The 20,580-nt window shown below is 40.8% G+C and overlaps 1 protein-coding gene across 1 annotated transcript; it reads right to left on the bottom strand.

The window, feature by feature from the left end:
- Positions 1 to 2,297: 2,297 nt before the first annotated feature.
- Positions 2,298 to 6,882, bottom strand: fmoda (fibromodulin a). The gene is made up of 6 exons (XM_034218348.1): positions 6,760 to 6,882; positions 5,761 to 6,150; positions 4,816 to 4,938; positions 4,570 to 4,710; positions 3,842 to 4,109; positions 2,298 to 3,265 (listed from the first exon to the last, which is right to left on the bottom strand). The coding sequence occupies exons 2-6, from the start codon at positions 6,118 to 6,120 to the stop codon at positions 3,114 to 3,116; spliced, it is 1,044 nt and encodes a 347-aa protein (XP_034074239.1). The 5' UTR covers positions 6,121 to 6,150; positions 6,760 to 6,882; the 3' UTR covers positions 2,298 to 3,113.
- Positions 6,883 to 20,580: the final 13,698 nt, after the last annotated feature.

Here is a 20,580-nt window from a genome sequence, read left to right as displayed (position 1 = left end):
CATTCATTACAAACACCTATTATACTTATGGTAAACGTCATTAATAAAGAGACACTAAAATACTATACTAAAATATATGTATATGGTAAATCTGTTAATGTCAATGTGTTCTGCTCCAGTGTTTAGAAACGTGTTTTTTTCTCCCTCATATGCAAAGGTGAATGATTCATCTCCGTTAACTGCTTTTTGGCTATGAACACCTTGTAAACGTAACAGCAACATACCTTTTAGGTTGATATGTTGAAAAGGTCAAACAGTTGTGTATTTACACATCCAAAAGTCACAGTGCAGCATTTATTATGTTTCTGGTCAACTACCAAATGTAGGTCAACATCGATTGTCTTTTTTTGAACTCCTGAGGAAAATATCAGTATGTTAACCAGCTAAATACTCCACTGGTCCACAAGAAAAAGTATAAAACAGTATCATCAGTTCTCCCTGACTTTTTGGCACTTACAGACAGGGTGAGCAATTTCAGGTCAGTTACATGCAGGGCCGGACTGGGACAATAAGTCAGGCCGGGAATTATACACCCAGCCAGGCCACTACCAAGGGCCTCGACCTGTTGTACCACACGGTAGCTCCCTGCCGTACCTGGAGAATGCGGCTCTCCCTATGAGAGCATTGTAAGATAACAGTCAGGAGAACGTCTTATCTCTTTTCCTTTCTGCACAGCAACAGTCCTCTATAAAACACACACACACACACACACACACACACACACACACACACACACACACACATTATACCATGTGCACACTCCTGCAGACTATCCTATACTCTGTGAGACCTGTGCCTTTGAAGCTTCAAATAAATAACCAACAAGACAACTGTTTGCTTTCACCAGTTTATTATTGATTACTCTCATTGTACATCTTTGCAGTATTGACGAGTCTAAAATATCCACAACACTTTTTTCACCTAGTTAACATTTTTTTGTTATTATTCATGGATATTTTACTCATCACTTCCCCTTCAAATGGAAATATGTGTTTACATAAATGGTGACCAAACCGTTTGAGACCCACAGAGAACTTAGACTAAGTTAACTATCTAAACAGTCCTTTACCTCACCTGAGCTGTAGTTATCAGTCTCTCAGTCTGATAGCAGAGGACTCTCCTCCACCTTGTTGACAGCTCATTATATCCGTTTGCGCAGCTAGCTAGCACCAGATGCTAACAACAACAATACACGTAACCGGTGCGCACGCTTTCTCTCTCGCTCGCGCCACACACACACACCCTCCCGAGCTTGAATGACACACAGAGACCAATCGAGCGCATTAGTGTATGATCTGTATGAAAGTGGCCATGTCGGCAGGCCACATTATGTAGACAGCCAGTCACCCTCTGTGAGGCAGAGTCAGACCCACATTTGCGCAGCGTTGCGTTCACAATACATACATACAACAACAACAAATCCTCAGGCCAGCTGGCCACTTAACATGCCAGGCCATCGGGAAACCTCCCGGTCCTCCCGATGGCCAGTCCGGGCCTGGTTACATGTGGCCACAAACTAAACCTATAATAACCACTCCCTGGTATGACGTTATCTGCCTGTATGGCCACAGGTTACAAACATAATAATGGAGAAAAATATAAATATAGACTTCCTGTGGCCTCTGACTATCACACCGCTGACACACAGAGGGTTCAGCCCTGCTGCGACAGCTCTGCCTCTCCAGCTGCAGGTTGAACTGATAACCTTTATTGTCCTGCAGTCAGCTCACAATAAAAACCAAATCAGTCTTTGAAAAGCTTCTCATGTTGTCTTGCAGTTCATTGCATATTAACTTACAATATTTGTGCCAACATCCTCTTAAGGGAATTCCTCTGTCTTATCTGTTGGTTGTAATTAGTTCGACAAACATGCCATTAGTTAGCATTTCAACTATTCACACTCACAAACAACTTGGATGTAGAGCAGGAAGACACCATCAGTGAGCGGATGAAGATCTCTAGTCTTTTGAAAATACTGTTTGTGTATACATGTATTATAAAGGTCTCGTAAAAGTTCTCATTTCCTTGATACAAACCTTAATATAGCAAGTGCCTGTCTTTTTAACTACCAGAAAGTGACTAGATTTCTCTTAATTCAACAGATAGATGCATCAGGTCAATATGAACAAAAGCGGTCTCTATCCTGAGCAAACTGTAGGACAGTGCTCCTCTGTTTCCTCTTCTTCAATCAGCCATTAGTCCATACAATCACTGAATCAAACCAACATCACACTCATACGCACAAAGACAGTAAGCACAGTGCACTTAAAATACTATGTTGAAAAAGTAAAGTGGTCTTTTTAAGGTGTTCAATGTTTATTAATTCTGTAATAGGCTTTTAAACATTTGTCACTTAATTGAAAAAGCAATGTAATGCATACAGTAACACAATAGTGGTAATTCACAAGGCCTTTTTATGTGTGATTCACTACATTACAGTACGGAAATATTTCACATACATAGATGACCACCCTGTCTCTAAGAGAATAGGTGACTTTATTCTGAAACAGGAGGATTTCTTTACAGAAACAGTTACAACATTTATAACAAAGATAACAATATGCGCCCATCTGCGATAAGACATCACTGTGGGAGTTGAGTGAGAAGTGATAGAGGAATGTCATTCTTAGCGACAGCTACAGTAATGATTTTAAAATATACAATACACACATTAAACATAACACAACTTATCCGACAGACAACGGAAGGCATGCTTTGTAGGAAGAGATTACAAAGATCATTGATCCTCACAGCAACATAAAGGGAGGATCAGGGTCAGATCATTTTTAATACGCAAAAAGAAATATAATATGGCTCCTAAAATATCTCAGTTACTAGGATTATACACTGTATCATAATGCAGAGGGCTCATCTCCCTTTATTTAAGATCAACTTAAATGTTATTCAAATAAAACCAGACTTGACACTGATGACATTTTAAAAAATTGTCAAATATCTGTTGTGAAAAGTGGATTAATAACTGCTGGCACCTGCTGTTATTATTCAATTATGCAATCGCCCCTGCTGTTTTTTGGTTTTGGCAAGTCACACGTATAATGTGTCTCACTGTTGGTGCATGCTGAAAAGGGCCACACATGATTTCATAGGCACAGTTAGACCTCGATGTTGTTGGCCATGCGCAAGCAGAGGGCTGAGTCTGTCGGGATGTCTTCGCGACTGATCTCGTTTCCATCCAGTCGCAACGTCTGTAGTTTGGAGAAGTTGGTCACATCCACAGTGCTGCAGAAACTGCCCAGAGTGAACTCTAAAGGGGAGATGAGGAGATGGTGAGGAGTGTATTTGTGTCTATGCAAATTTGGAGATTTGGACACACTGTATTTGCTAATGTAACAACAACCGGTGGGCAGCATCATAAACTATTGTCCTAAAAATAAATAAGTCAGGGCTACAAGACAAGGCACCCAATTATCTTAGATGCAACGGTCATCTGGCTTTTTCCATTATTCTGTTATCTGGCTGTGATCTGATTTAATGCTGCAAACGACAAAGGTGTGCGACCAGGGAAAGCGGCAGAAGAACATTTTCAGTTTGTAATATTGCAAATAATTAAATATTGAAAACATTTTCTGTGGCCCCAAAACTCATTCTTTGTTTAACTTAATCTAGCTATACATAGTGACATAACAGACATTTATTTGAATGAAAATCAGGATCATTACTTTTTTTGTAAAGATAATCTGCTTTATCAGGACTGTGTGTCAGTGGTTTGATCAATCTTGATTGACAGTGACCTGCAAACATTAGCAAACAGCTCCGCAACCCGGTGACCAGGTGCTCATCGAAAGACGCTAATGAATAATGAATCCTGTTTGTGCTTTACCTTTGATCTGGTTGGCCTGCAGGTACAGATGCTGCAGGGTGGTGCTCACAGGGGGGATTCTCTCCAGTTTGTTGTAGCTCAGGTCCAGCTCCACCAGCCCGGTCACATTGAACGCGTTTGCAGGGATGCCCTTGTCTGTCAGCTGATTGTGAGCTATCCTGATGTACTGTAGCTGAGAGAAACTGCCCAGGAAGCCGTCTGGCAGAGAATCAATGGAGTTGGACTGCATGTAGAGCTGGTGCAGATGCTCGGGGAGTGCCTCTGGGACCTGGGATGATCAATTAAAGAGGGCATGATATTAAACAACTCGCTTTTTTAAAGCTCTTGCACATACACCTGGGTACCTGGAGTGCCCACAACCCACAACTGTGAAACACGACAACTTTGTGGGCTGTCTCAGACAGGAACAAAGGGATTTAACAAGTTAAAAATACAATTTATAACTATATTATAAGATTTTAGGGATCCACTGTTGGTATAAGAAAAGGAAAAAGAACAGAAAACTTAAATGTGGCTTCCCTTACAATGACACATGCAGGCTCATTAGAGTGTACCGCACCCCATCTGAATATCTCCAACCACCAATTAAAACTACCCTACCTTGACCCTGCTTTCAATCAGAAAATACACTTTTTCGTAATGTCCCCTTAAAAGAAAAGGTGCTGAAACTTTTCCAGCTATGATCGCATAGAAAATCAAGAGATACACGGAGGAGGACACAAAATCACCTTTGTCAACTTGTTGTCGCTGATGTCCAGCAGCGTGAGGGATTTGAGTGACTTCAGTGATGAGCCCAAGTCTGTGAGAGAGTTGTCATGGAGATACAGGATGGTGAGGTTATCCATCCCCTCCAAGTCTGCAGTTGTTACCTAGGCAACAGTAGAAATAATTTTTAATGTCTGTGATGAACGGCCAAAACAGTAAACAATAACAGAAAGGGCTCCGCACAATAACAAAATAATGCTAAACAATACCTTTTCAATCTTGTTGTGGTCGATTCTGAGGTCTCGCAAGGTGCGAGGGAGGTTGGAGGGAAAGGCTGTCAGATTGTTGTACTGTAGATACAAACGCTCCAGTCCCTCCATCTGCATAAAGGCCTGCAAAATGACGAAGACAATTAAGTGAAAGAATCTCAATGGGTTAATCCCTTTTATTGCAGTCAGGAAAAGTTTCAGTGGCATTTTTTTATGTTTTTAATTGTAAGCAGTATCTTGTAAATGTATTTGCATTCAGGTTCATGTTAGTTAGGTCAGAAGCTAATGCTGGTAGCTACTGTTTGGATGTTAAACAATATTCATTGTCTCAGAGAAGGAGATGTGAAGAGGAAAGGGAACTCAATGAACTGCATATTTTAGATACAAGAATTGCAGTTGTGAAAATCAACAAGTACTGTGGAACTTTTATGTATAGCACTGTATAGTAGAACGATTTAGAAAATCAAAATGTCAATCACTAAAAGGGAGTGGTTGTGGAACAGTGTAACTGTCTGCCTATGATACAACGTTTTTGTGTAATGTAATTGGCTGTATGAGAAAAAGGTTCTCCTTATACATTGAGTAGGAACAGATCTATCTTTATTATGATGGATTAATAAAGCTATCATAAACCAAAACCTATAAATGTCTCCCTTTTATCTCAAAGCAGAATACAGGACATAAACTGAACACATGTGTATGCTGTAGCAGAAAGAAAAATGCAGTATCATTTTAATTAATTTCAGACAAGTAACCTCATGTCTACATTTATTTAAAAATTCCCCCTTTATTAAATCACATTTGCAGCAATAAAAGCATGACTTTTTACTTAATTACGTTCTGTTAGCCGCCTGCCTGCCATCTGACAACAAGAGCAGCATTCCCCTTTCATGCCTTGAGCTCACGTGTGTGTCTGGATCTGACTGGGACCAGATGGAGGCTTACCTTCTCGCCAATGGAGCCAGATGTCAGCTGGTTGCCGTGCATCATGAGCCACACCAGATTGGTTGCGTTTACGAGAGCTGAGTCTGGCACAGCTGTGATGGCATTGTTTTGCAGGTACAAGTACTTCACACGGGAGGGGATTGTGGGCATGGCTGTCAGGCCCCGCCCGTCACAGTACATGGCGACTGGGAAGGTGGGGGGGCAGTCACACTCATCTGGGCACTGCCCTCCATTTGTGTTTCCCAGCAGGGAGCCAAATCTGTGGCTATGCGGGCCGTACAGCCAGGCGAAGGGGTCATGTGTTTGGCAGTGAGAGAGGGGAATGAGGGCAGACAAGAGGAAGACTAGCACCGCACGCATGGTAAAAAGTTGACAAATCTTCACAGTAATCTAACAGAGACAAAGAAAGAGACAAAGTAAATACAATCAAAATACGATTTTATACACAAATCAACAATTTTCTATTCTTGTTATCTTGTAATGAGACTATATTGACTGTTTTTTCATTTCGTATTAAACAAATACAGCAAACTGACAGCGGACTCTCTGTATCTAATAAATGAAAAGTCCTCTCTTATGTTTAGGTACAGGATGTACCAACAAAATGTTAGCGAAAATCCAACTGCTCGCACATCCTAAGAGAACATCTGGCAAACGACCAGACAGAGGTACAAGCAGCTTACTAACTTTGTTTTGGAAATGTGCCTGCAGAGAGGTACATTCTTAGGGGTCTTAAACCACAGGGAATCCAGAGAGCAAGCATTCAAAAAGAAGTGAAAAAAAACTTGCAATGAATGCCAGCTTTGTTAACGGTTCCTACACGGCCCCAAAATGAGGGGAACATATCAATAATTACCCTTTGACTGGCAGGAGAAAAAACAAAGCTTACACAAAAAAAGAACTCAATCATCATCAAGTGTTTTGTCATAGATAAATACCACATAGACAGATTGACAAACGTTCACATAAATGCATGAACATACAAACACACACACATACCTGAAACAAGGCTCGCCCTCCTTGTCCCCTATCTGTTTCTCAAAGTGCTCAGGACTGAGGGGGACTGACAAACACTTTGTAAAACTTTCCTCTCCTCCCTGCTCTCCCTCCTTAACGTTCTGCCATCCCCCCTCTCCACCCCTCTCTCTTTCTCTCCACTGTTGGGTCTTTCTCCCCTGCACCCCATTTTGTGTGTTCAGGCATGGCCGTGCACACCCACTCCTCACTGTATCGAGCCTCTTTTTCCACTAATGTAAGTGATGTGAGGGATCGTTCCCATCTGTGTTTAGCACATTCAGTCCCCTTTCAGCCGAACCCCACTACTCCTTATATTGTATGTATTCTTATTGTTTGTTTTCCTCTCAAATAAAAAATATCCTTTTCATGTTTCTTTAAGACAAAACAATCTTCTTATCTTATCAATATGGTTGTGACAGCACCTTATTAGGTGTGTGCTTTTTTGTAATAATTTCATTTGTAAAGGTGATTGCAACAACCAAAACAAGCGAGTATTCTAGCAGGGATGGATGTTATTCTCTCCTTTCTTCTGCAATATCCTCACATCTTGTAAAGGGTTAAATGAAAACATGTGTGACAGTCTGTCTGGTCTGAACGTGGGCCTCTTCCTGCCTTTCTATTTTTTTATGTGGCCATTTGAATACGTGTTATCCCCCTTCTCTTCTCTACATCTCCTTCTCTGTTTCTTGTTATCATTGAACTCCTTTTTAGCATGTTACAAGAGCAGAGTTTGACTGCTAGGCATGTTTACACAGGAGGATCATGTTTGTGGGTCTTATACATTTTAAATAAAGTTCAGTTGGTATGTTTTTGTGTAATGTTTGTAACAGATGGTTTCAAGGGATTTCTTTGGGTGTATTTCGTTATGTTGAGTTCAAACCCTCTGGCTTTTGTAGAGATCAACATGTAGTCCATTTTTCCACCATTACTGCCTCTTCTGCATGTTTCTTCTCCTGCAGAGCAATAAACAAGGAAAGGTCTGTGAATATGTGAAGTCAGCGCACCAAATGTGTAATTGCTCAGTGATGTCATGGTGGACGGATGCATAAGGAAGAGCTGCGGGCCCTTGACACTGACCTGGAATATTTGATTTCTCTCCAAGAGCTGGGGGAGAGGATCAATAACACTCTTTTGTCCATCCACTAAATATGGAGCAAGAATCTGGAGACAGTTAGGGACTGTGTATAAATGAAAGAGGTGGGAAGAACGTCATGGGACTACAGATGGAAATGAGCTAGGAGCTAAATCTGGGAAAAAGCATGATTTTCTTTTTTTTAAACAACAGTATGTTTGTAATTGTAATTTAATATAAATAGATTTAATACACAAAAAACGAGTTTTACTTGACTTGACTTACCCTTTCAATTAATTGTTGGACAGCCTCTTAGTTGAGAACACAACTTGTGAAAACAGCTGGCTTGCAATGCCTGAACATAAAAAAGGTCCAACTGCTACGTATTAAACTGACTAATTATCATGTTGTGCAGTATACACTTTATTTATTAATGTTATGTATTAAATAGATTATATATTATAGTAATGTTACTTAATAAGACATATATCTGCTTCTTGCTTTTACCATGTATACTTTTATCACATGTGTGTGTTTTACTCTATCATCACACACATGTGTCAGCCTACATATTTATATTTGTAAATGTCCCCACTGTGGGACACATAAAGCATTTATAGCTCTGATGTTATATTCCATTTATTGAATCCATACAAAAAAATGATAAACTACATTTATTCTGCCTGTTTATATTTCACAGAAAAAATGGTATCTGTTTTTTTTAATACTGTTACTCTTGGTAACAAACCAAGTAAGCCTATTCCTTTAAGCCTACTTCTTTTAACTTATCCCTGTGAGTGATAGAAGAGCAGTCCTGTCACCGCTAAAGTAAGAAACAGAAAAGGAAAGTGTGCTTTGCAAATGTCTAACACATGTTTCTAAGGTGGTTGTTGCAGCCGTTGTGTCCGACATCTTTATGGTTTAAGTTTTTATAGATCAAAGAGGGAAGAAAGGAATAACCAGATGGCAACATTACATTAAAGCTTAACAGAAGTTCTGGTGTGAGGAATACACAAGGCCTTGATTGTGATTGTGGAGGATCAGATTAAGGAGGATTGAACACTTGATTTCAAAACAGGAGGGACAAACAGATACATAAAGCAATATATGTAACTGTTCTTCATTTACTCAGTTAATCTTTGTTTGTTATTTTAATTTAAATGTGATTATATAGTTGTAATTGACTTTATTATAGTTTTTATTTACGGAGAAGGTGTTTGGAGCAGCACCTGATGAACCCGAGGTGTCTTGTGAGGTTACCACCTCTTGCAAAATAAGGTCAAAGGCATGTTTATAAGAGAGGGTTAGACAGATAAAGTCTGTGATAGTTTATGTGTTTGGGTGAGTGTGTGTGTGTGTGTGTGTGTGTGTGTGTGTGTGTGTGTGTGTGTGTGTGTGTGTGTGTGTGTGTGTGTGTGTGTGTGTGTGTGTGTGTGTGTGTGTGTGTGTGTGTGTGTGTGTGTGTGTGTGTGTGGGTGTGTGTGTGTGTGTGTGTGTGTGACAGAAAAATGCATGTCTACACATACAAATATGTGAAAGAGTGAAGAACAAACAGCAGCATTTATCATTTGTAGAGTGAGAGAAATTGATTCTCTCTTCAAAGCAAAAGCCCAGGTGGACTCTGCATGGCCCCGACACTAAACCAGCCCCCTCCCCCCGTGTCCATCCTCTGTTTCATGGTGAGAAGAGATCAGAGGACTGAGGCTTTTCAACTCAGGTCGTGACCTTTTCGCAGTTATTATCTTTCTGACGGCTCTTATAACTCACCTGCAGAAAAAGAGCTATAATAACAAAAACATTCAACTATATTAAGCTTCTTATTTGCCTAGCATTGTTCAGCAAATCAAAGGCATGTTTATTTACGGAGTGAAAGCAGGTTAGTGAAAGGAAATTCATTTTTATTGCAGGTCTACTGTTTTGCATAAAATGGACCAAAGATCCTATTATTATGTAGGCCACGTATGGCAGTCAGATGTCCTTTGGTCTTGATGCCATACAGACGCATGATGGCTGAATAGATTTGGATAAATAAAAACAATGTAGTGTTGCTTTTTCTAAGTAATATGTGGGAAAATGTTGAAAATCTGTTTTGTTTTGCGACAGAAGAAGAAAAACCCAAAAAGTATTATAGGTGCAAACCTATACCTACTACTATCTCACAACAGGTGGTGCGGAGAGTGTACGTAAAGTCTTTACCAAAGGGTTTTAAATGCGACTCTGGGATTCAAATTAGGACTACAACTATCTGTTTTAGAATCAAAAGTAATAAAAAGTACTTTCTTGTAAATTATTACCAGCTCATGATGCAATCTGTGGCAGTTCATCTTTACTATAGATTGTGTCACTCTCTCACTCTCACACACACACACACACACACACACACACACACACACACACACACACACACACACACACACACACACCACACACACACACACACACACACACACACACACACACACACGTGTCAATGATTACACCGTGTCAAACTTCTCGTCCTTTGTTCATGCAGATGAAAGAAGCGGATTGTTATGTAGAGTATGTTGGTCAATTGTAATCCTGAGCCTGATTTGGAGGTGTTCTGGTGAGCAGGTGGTCTGAGATGTTAACTGCACCATCTCCACTTCAAATTCCTGCCAGGCAGTGGCGGTTCTACGGGGTGGCACGGGGTCACAGCTGCCACCTCAGAAAAATGCCTTGCCACCCCAGCTGCCACCCCAGTTGGCAGCTTTGTTTTGAAAGAAAAGTTGTGGCTCATCGGACATTTATGAGAGATAATCTCTAATGTCCGAGTGCAAGTGAATGCAGCACTTGTAACCCCTCCCCCGGCCCTGGCGCGAGCCTGGAAATATGATTGGCGGCGGTTTCATTTGAACGGGGGACAGCGCAAAATGAGAAGCATTTCGGATCCAAGTAGAGTAGATCAATCAATGTCAATCAATGTTTATTTATATAGGCCCAATATCACAAATGTTACATTTGTCTCAGTGGTCTTCACAGTGTGTACAGAATATCAGTATGACAATACGACACCCTCTGTCCTTAGACCCTCACATCGTACAAGGAAAAACTTCCGGAGAAAACCCACAGTTTAAAGGGAAAAATGGGAGAAACCTCAGGGAGAGCAACAGAGGAGGGATCCCTCTCCCAGGACGGACAGACGTGCAATAGATGCCGTGTGTAAATTGAAAAGATAATACATTTGCAACATAGGTAGTCCAAATGTTTGGAAATGCATGTGTGTATAATAGGAAGATGAATCCACGAGGATATCCATCCAGGACCTATGATCCAGGACCACAGCCACGACTCAAGATCCAGGGCTCGCGATCCAGGACACAGGACCGCAGGATCATCCATGTCTCCGGATCCCGGCGTATATAGACACCAAAAAGAAAGAAATTTGGGGAAGCTGGGTTAATCGGAACATGAGAGTACACAGGTATAGACATAGAGAAGGAAGAAGTAAGATGTCCCCCGACAAACTAAGCCTATATCAGCAAAACTAGGGGCTGAATCTAATCAGCCCTAACTATAAGCTTTATCAAAAAGGAAAGTCTTAAGCGCACTCTTAAAAACGGATAGGGTGTCTGCCGCCCGAACACAAACTGGAAGCTGATTCTACAAATGTGGAGCTTGATAAGAAAAGGCTCTGGCTCCCATTGTACTTTTAGAGACTCTAGGGACAACCAACAACCCTGCATTCTTGAAACGCAATGCCCTAATAGGACAGTAGGGTATAATGAGTTCTTTAAGGTAAGATGGCGCCTGCCCATTAAGGGCTTTGTAGGCGAGAAGAAGAATTTTAAATTATATCCTGTGTTCTATAGGGAGCCAGTGTAAGGCAGCCAGAACAGGAGTAATGTGGTCCCTTTTCACTAACTCTGGTTAGTACACGAGCTGCAGCATTTTGAATCAGCTGAAGCGACTTGACTGACTTCTTGGTACACCCTGATAACAAGGAGTTACAATAATCCAGCCTTGAAGTAACAAATGCATGGACTAGTTTCTCTGCATCGTTTTGAGGCAAGATATGCCTGATTTTTGCAATGTTACGTAGATGGAAGTAGGCGGTCCTTGAAATTGATTTTATGTGGGCGTTAAAGGATACATCCTGATCAAATATAACACCAAGATTCCTTACAGTCTCACTGGAGGCCAAATTAATGCCATCCATAGTTAGTATATCTTTAGATAATTTGTTTCGTAGATTCTTTGGGCCAAGTACAATAACTTCAGTTTTGGTTGTGTTTAACATCAAAAAATGTAAGGTCATCCACGTTTTTAAGTCCTTAAGGCAGTCTTGAATTTTATTTAGATGATTAATTTCATCAGGCTTGATTGATAAATATAGTTGAGTATCATCCGCATTACAATGAAAGTTTACAGAATGATTCCTTATAATATTGCCTAACGGAAGCATATATAATGTGAACAAAATAGGTCCGAGCACTGAACCCTGTGGCACTCCATGGCTAACTTTAGTTTGCGTGGAAGATTCATCGTTAACACGTACAAACTGAGAGCGTTCAGATAGATAGGACCTAAACCAGCCTAAAGCAGTTCCCTGTATGCCAACTAAGTGCTCTAGTCTTTGCAATAGGATATCATGGTCAGGTCGATAGTATCAAATGCAGCACTGAGATCGAGCAAAACAAGAATAGAGACAAGTCCCTTGTCTGAGGCTATTAGAATGTTATTTGTGACTTTAACCAGAGCTGTCTCTGTGCTATGATGTGTTCTAAAGCCAGACTGAAAATCTTCAAATAAATCATTGTTTTTTAAGTAATCACACAGCTGTTTTGCGACCGCTTTCTCAAGAATTTTTGAGAGGAACGGAAGATTAGAAATAGGTCTATAGTTGGCTAAAACCTCTGGATCGAGGTTGTGCTTTTTAAGAAGAGGTTTTATCACTGCTACTTTGAATGATTGTGGAACATAGCCTGATAATAAAGACATATTCATAATATTTAATAAAGAAGTGCTAATTAATGGAAAAACTTCCTTCAACAGCTTAGTTGGAATTGGGTCTAACATGCACGTTGATGGTTTAGAAGAGAGAATCATTGAATTTAATTGTTCAAGGTTAATGGCTGAAAAGCATTCTAGTTTACTATCTAGTGTAATATTAGAACTTACGTTTCCGGGAGCTGTTGATAACACTATACTGGTCAAAGGCAAGAGGTCCTTAATTTTGTTTCTAAGAGTAACAATTTTATCGTTAAAAAAGCACATTAAATCATTACTACTGAGTGCTATGCGAATAGAAGGCTCAATCGAGCTATGGCTCTCTGTCAGCCTGGCTACAGTGCTGAAAAGAAATCTTGCATTATTCTTATTCTCATCTATTAATGAAGAGTAGTAGGCTGCTCTCGCTTTACGCAGTGCTTTTTATATTCATTGAGAGTAATATGCCAAATTAAACGAGATTCTTCAAGTTTAGTGGAACGCCATATCCTTTCAAGTTGTCTCGACTTTTGCTTTATTTTGCGGGTTTTCGGCATTATGCCATGGAGCTATGTTGTTTTATTTTCTTCTTTTTCAAAGGAGCAACAGAGTCTAATTTTATTCGCAGCGCATCTGTAGCACTATCAACAACATGATCAATTTGGGGTGGTGTACATTTTGTATAAGTTTCCTCCCTTACATGCAGACATGCTATCGAGTCAAGTATTGGTGGAATCTTTTCCTTAAATTTGGCTATAGCACTAACAGATAGGTTTCTGCTGCAGGAGCTTTTGACTAATGCTTTGTAGTCTAGTAACAGTACTTCAAAAGTCACTAAGAAATGGTCGGATAAAGCAGGATTATGTGGTTCGACTAATAGTTGCTCAATTTCAATACCATAAGTCAGAACAAGGTCGAGAGTGTGATTATAGCAGTGGGTTGGTTTATTTACACTCTGACAGAAACCAACAGAATCTAATATAGAGTTAAATGCAACAGTAAGGCTATTTTTATCATCGTCAACATGAATATTAAAGTCACCTACGATAATTACTTTATCTGTTTTAAGTACCAAAGTTGATAAAAACTCAGAGAATTCTGATAAGAATTCTGAATAAGGACCTGGTGCACGGTACACTGTAACAAATAAGATTGGCTGCAAAGTTTTCCAGGTCGGATGAACGAGGCTTTCAAAGGAGGTATAATTTAATTTTGGTTTAGTATTGATAAGTAAACTTGATCAAAGATTGCTGCAACTCCACCTCCTCGGCCCGTGCCTCGGGCAATATGAGTATTGATATGGCTGGGTGGAGTGGCCTCATTTATGCTGACATATTCTTCATGTCTCAACCAAGTTTCAGTGAGACAGCATATATCAATATTATAATCTGATATTAAATCATTTACCAATATTGCTTTAGATGCTAGAGAACTTATGTTTAAGAGACCACATTTAATATTCCTGTTTTGTTGCACTGTAGTAGTTGTTACATTTACTTTTATTAGGTTATTATGTATGACACCTCTATTAGGTTTTACCTTAAATTGTCCTTGGGCAGACACACACACCGTTAATATTGGGTATTTTATTGGGTTCGGGATTCCTATGGATGACTGCCTAGGAGAGAGCGCATGCGAAGCGTGTAAGACTGCGACTCCGCCTCCTGGTCTCAACTCAGTTTGTCATGGATTAAGTCCACAAAGCCCTGAAATGTTTGCCGAAATTAGATCTGCACCATCCAAAGTAGGATGAATGCCGTTTCTCTTAATCAGACCAGGTTTTCCCCAGAAGGCTGTCCAATTATTTACGAAGCCCACATTGTTTGATGGGCACCACCAGGGGCGTCGCCTGGGGTAGGCATCTGGGGCTTTAGCCCCGGATGTTTTTTCTTTAGCCCCGGACAAATTCTCCCTCAATAATATAATACATTAACCTACTTTACCTATAGGACGGACGGCAGAAATGTAATTTCCCATGTTCAGTGAATGCAACACAGAGGCAAGACGACGCCACCAGACCAATCAGAGAGTTGCATGGAAATAAACGTGTTTATTGGCTGACAGGTACGTACCTCTTCTCTGTGACAATGTTTAAACTTTAAATTGTCAGCCCCGGACGCGGAGATTCTGAAGATGGACATTAGACATTTTTTTAATAAAAAAGACGGCAATTCTCAAGTGGTGGCTCACACAACAACCCCAGAGCCACCACCTGAGCCAGGTGAACAAGGTATGTACCTGTCAGTAAATGTACAAGTTATGCGAACATGTAAGCAAAGCATAAATTACAGCTACGTTGACGTTACTTTGAATCGCGCGGGTAAGCTAAACCGTTAGCAAGTAGCTATAGCTAGCCAGATATATTAAATAAACACTTTGTCATACAATATAAATGTTGTGTTTTTTAGCGTTACTTGGTGATTTCAAAGAAAGCTCTCTGGAAAATGTTGACTTACTGTCAGTGTTCGACATGAAGCTAGAAGCTACCTTACAGTAGTACACAGTTGATCCTGATTCCTTACTCACAGTTGGTGATTACTTTCCTGCATTTCAATGGACAGCATATAAAAAGGACATGTGAGCTTCATTGCTTCACATGCTATCTCTTTTAAAAAAGAAGTGTCCAGTCAACAACAAAATATCAGTGATCGTATAGTGATAGTATATTTTTCATAAGCGATGTGAAACATTAAACTTAAAAAAACTCTGTGAGGGCCTAAGATATTCTACAAAATAATATTTAAAAACATTTTAGTTATATTTTTCATTACTTTTACCAAAATAACTTGATTTAATTGTATTTAAAATAACATTTCCAAAGAAATAAATCCTTCGAATCTGCCTATTCAGTTTCTGTTGGAATGTGAAGGGTTAAATGAAAGAAGCCCCTCTCTGCGAGTCTGTGAAGACAGGAGCTGTTGGACTTCCAGCTATGAATTCACAGAGGGCCCGCTATATAGTAACTAAAACGAGAGAGTAATGTCAAATGACAGTACAATTGACCAATCATATCTTCCCTCTAAATGGGTGGGTGTTATTATCGCGGACTTTATGACAAGTTCCGCCCGCTGTGCAACTTTTCTTGTTTCCATAGCAACAACAACTTCCTGTCAACAGCGTTAACTCGCCTTCAAAATAAAAGCATGCCAAATTACACTTAAGACATACAACTGCAACGAAAGTAACAAACACAATGCAATATCCTTTTCAATTTCAAAGAACACAAATAGGGTTATTTACAGGTGTTGTTTTGTGTGGTCGAGGGTCGCTTTTCATTGATGCGTTTTACACCCCGGGCCGTTGTTTTGATATTCCGCTGAAGTATACTCTGCTGTGACATAACTCGAGGGAAGGGGTGGGGGTCAGAGGGCCTTGATATAAAAGTCACGGCTCGCCACTGCAAATAGCCAATCACACAAAAAACATATTGCTGTGACTGTGAGCATTAAATAATTAACATTAAACTAACAAATGTGACCCACACAGTGTGTGATCACAATTTTACGTTTATATTTAATATCATTTTAGAAACCTGTTTAACAATGGACAGCAGGTTAACACTGCCGTAAACGGGTTTGTTGTGATTAGCGCCTGCCGTAAACGGACTGATGTGGAGACGGTGCTGCCGTTGGCTTGCCATTCTGGCAAGACCCGCCAAACGAGCAGCTACGAATTTGGTTGTTCATAATTTCTCCTGTTTTGCAGGTCAGTTTTGTGTACATATTGTCACAAGTGTTATAAGAATCCACGGTAGTGTTGTGTCACGATGTCCTAGTGTTTGAAGTGGTGTTTGGACGTTATTTATTGTCTTCAATGCTGCGTAGGAGACTGCCTCGTGGTTGCTGTGTGCGTGTGTGTGTAATGGCGGTCGCTATTTTAATGTAGCATAACTGAGCTTTGATCAAAGTGAATGCAAGTAAATGTAATTGTTTACAGCTCCTATACATTTTGTACTTACATATTTTCCAGGTTTATATCCTAAGTATTTTGTGTGTGTGTTGTGTCAAATGGTTAAGGGCATTAACAATTGTGTGTGTGTTGTGTCAAATGGTTAAGGGCATTAACAATTGTGTGTGCCAAATGAATAATAAATTCTGGCAAGACCCGCCAAACGAGCAGCTAAGAATTTGGTTGTTCATCATTTCTCCTGTTTTGCAGGAATACTATCTGTCATCGCACCCTGCATAGCGGGGCTTGTTACACAAACACAACAGTACGTTATTGTCCTTAGAAAATAAAAACATACATTTTGTCCACCGACATAATACAGGCACCTTACCCTCAAGAGATCCTCACGTGCTATGAGAATCTCCCACAATCCATTGCCGTAACAAAGCTAATGCAGGCATACGTTTGTGACACTAGATGGCGTAATTGTGTATGTGCGTTTGGGGAGTCTTGCAGTAGAACATTTGACTAGCGCCGCCACTGTGGGCTAAGCCCCGAATGTTTCCAGGTCCAGGCGACGCCCCTGGGCACCACCAAGACAACCAGCGCTGAAATGATGACATGCGGCTATACATGTCATCATTGATCAGATTGGGGAGGGGACCAGAGAAGATTACGGTGTCCGACATTGTTTTAGCATAACTACACACCGATTCCACATTAAGTTTGGTGCATTCTGATTGGCGTAAACGAACATCATTACCACCGACGTGAATAACAATCCTACTGTATTTAGGCCTACATTTATTTTTAGCCAGCAGTTTAAGATGCGCCTCAACGTCCCCGCTCTGGCCCCTGGAATGCATGTGACTGTGGAGGCTTGTCATTTTGTCCGACTTGCTCTGGAGGCTCGCAAACATGAGACGTTGAAATCTCGCGGGACAAAGACGCCCGCAGCCTTGAGAGCGAGGCGCGGCGAGGCGGCGCAGTTCCTCTCCACGGGCTGCGGAAGCTAAATGCTTGATGGGAAACGACCAAGCCCCAAGGAAGTGCGCCGGACTCAGATGAAAAATATTCGTGCTGGCCAAACGGCGGTACTACACTTCCGTTTGGTTGCCAGGCCCGGAAACACTTTTTCCCATTGACTTACATGGGGAAAGAGTGGTCTGTAACTCGTTGGATAATTTTTTTTAAACTAAATAAACTACCCAGTATGAACACTTGTATAGCCCTTATTAAAAACATTCGTTCCTCAAGTTGTAAAAATGTGCTAATAACGTTATTCTGAGAGTTATTTCCCTCTGCATTATGAACGCGCATCTAACCCACGGGACCGCGCCGCCCGGCACGTTAATGTCAGAGCCCAAGAGAGATATCTCTCTAGGGCTCTGGTTCATGTTACGTGTCCCGACCAATCAGAGCACACTGTGCTCACAGGGAGGGTGGGGCTGGAGCTATTGGAGCTACAACGAGCCGTTAAAGGCAGAGTGAAATTCAGTGAATACACGTAGCCTAGTTTACAGAGATGCTGTATGAGAAACCAATGTGAGTTGCGTTTATCTTTACCCATGGATAAGAACGGATCCATATCGTCTTACTGCCATCCCACGGAGCTGTAATAATGGATATATTGCACATGTTTGCTGTAATTCATTATCATACTACATGGGCTGAATGATTAAATCTTGTACCGTAAATGTTGTATTAAATAAAGTTAATATTACCGACATTATTAACGTCCCTGTAGCTTCGTATTGCACTAAGAAGCTTATTGCACTGTATATAAATATATATATATATACAGTGCAATAATTATTTCATGCTAAATGAAGCTCTGTTGGATATCACTAGATCCTGTTACAGCGTAATATAAGTAGGCCTACATAACGATTGATGTGTACATTAGCATCATTACCTGCTAGCCGCTAGCTGCTAACTGCCGCCTCGTTCATATCAAATCCATGATAACAACAATCCATTACCATGCTGTCATGAACGCGCGGTGCTGTTACGTGTACGCAAATTGACGTGCTTGATGTGAACGAGCATTTTGGTTAAAGTTGCGCATGCTCTATGAGTACGGGTACTTCTCAGGCATGCTGGGTAATCTGTGACGTTTCACTGGCTGCTTCTCAGGTCGATTAAATTAAATCCTTGCTTCCCTCACTTGCGTCGTTTCCCTGCGTTTAGTCCCTCCCACCAGGGAAGCATGGAGGGACGCAAGGAAACCACGAGAAGCAGGGAAATTAGTTTTAAGAGCAATGGGACGTCCTTTCCTCCAGAGCGTCAGGTGAAGCGACGTCCGTTTGTGATGACGCTGCACAGCTGATCGTCTGACAGCAGCTCTGTCCCCGTTATTTCCACACACCCCCCCGCCTCTGTTAGTACACATTTACTGACACACACATTTGTATCATCTGTTGTAGACCCCAATAAATAAAATAAAATAAGAACTAATTCTCAAAAAAGATAAACGCCATTCTTAAAATTTATAAACGAACAATAGTTTGATTAATATTGAACAATAGAAATAAAATAATTGAGAGAAGAAAAAGAGATATCTCCAATGGACCACTTTTTTACAGCAATGGCGGATCGTGGAGCCTCTCAATCGTTCCCCGGAAGTTAGCGCCAAGGCTAGCAGAGCTGTGGACAGAGCTGCCAAGTCTCCCTTTGAGAGTGAGAGTCACGCAATTTAACCTCTTCACACGCCTCACGCCACACTTGCCATTTCACACGCTTTTTCCCCCCTCTCACTACTTTATAATTATTTTTTTATTTAATGATATATTTCCATAACTTGTTGCTTGAGGCTTGCCGTAGTTCGAATCAGGGACAGGGTGAGTCCGCCCTATTCTGCCCCCGATTGGCTGACCGAGATATGTGATAACCAATCATCAGCCCTCGAGGCTAAATCTAACCAACCCAACAAAAGGCACCACGTATACAAACCAATCAGAGCCAGCTTAGGGCGGGTCATTGCGTCTCTATCCTATGAAGAACAACCTAACTCTATGGCGGAGAAATCGAAAAGTAAACGTGAAACGTCTGTGTCAGCGCCTCAATAATGCCGTGACTGACATTTTCATCTGAAGCGGGAGGTCAAACGGTAGGTAACCACATTATTTTTACAAATATTTTTATTTTGATGAAGTCAACGGTAGGTCTGACTACGTGAGACTTAACGTTACACAGGCTGCTGGTGAGCAGTGTGGCAGGTTGCTGCGGTGGGTTGAACAACAACCGTGACTAATAGCAGTGTTAGTTAAATCATCACGTATTTGCGTGTGTGAGCTAATGGATACTTACTATGAGCTAAGGGAATTTACAGTACTGTACCTGTGCTGTTTGCTTTTCTGTCTAATAAAATATTCAATCAATCAAACAGTTACATGTAGCTATATTTTGATCCAGAGGATCTGACTGTGGATGTGGGATACTGGTTTAAAGGAAGCACCAATACAGTATGCTAGTAATAATGTACTATGTTTGTTCCTTTCTCATTAGCACTCTACTTCTAGGTTAAATGTAATTTTTAAAATCTTTTCTGAAATACAAATTTGTAGATACGGAGTTTCATCCGCAAGTTGCTCTCGAAGTTTCTGAAGCCAGCAGCACTGCAGCACCGGGAATTGCATGAAATCCTCTATAAAGACCCATCAAACCAACTGCCATAGGTAATCCTCCAAGTTTCACATCAGCAGATGCACATACACTATCCACTCACTGATCTCACTCACATCATACTGTTTGTGTTTGTTAGAGGGCAGCTTGTGCAGACAAGTTATGAGTTTGATAATCTCATCTCATCACACACGACCACAATGGAAACAAGTCCACAGGACTTTCCTATGTTATCCTTTTAGCCCAAATGTGTGACTGTACCTTGTGCTGTT

Source organism: Gymnodraco acuticeps, unplaced genomic scaffold, assembly GCF_902827175.1.
Source record: "Gymnodraco acuticeps unplaced genomic scaffold, fGymAcu1.1, whole genome shotgun sequence".
NCBI lineage: Eukaryota > Metazoa > Chordata > Actinopteri > Perciformes > Bathydraconidae > Gymnodraco > Gymnodraco acuticeps.
This window is presented reverse-complemented; position numbering and strand designations above follow the sequence as displayed.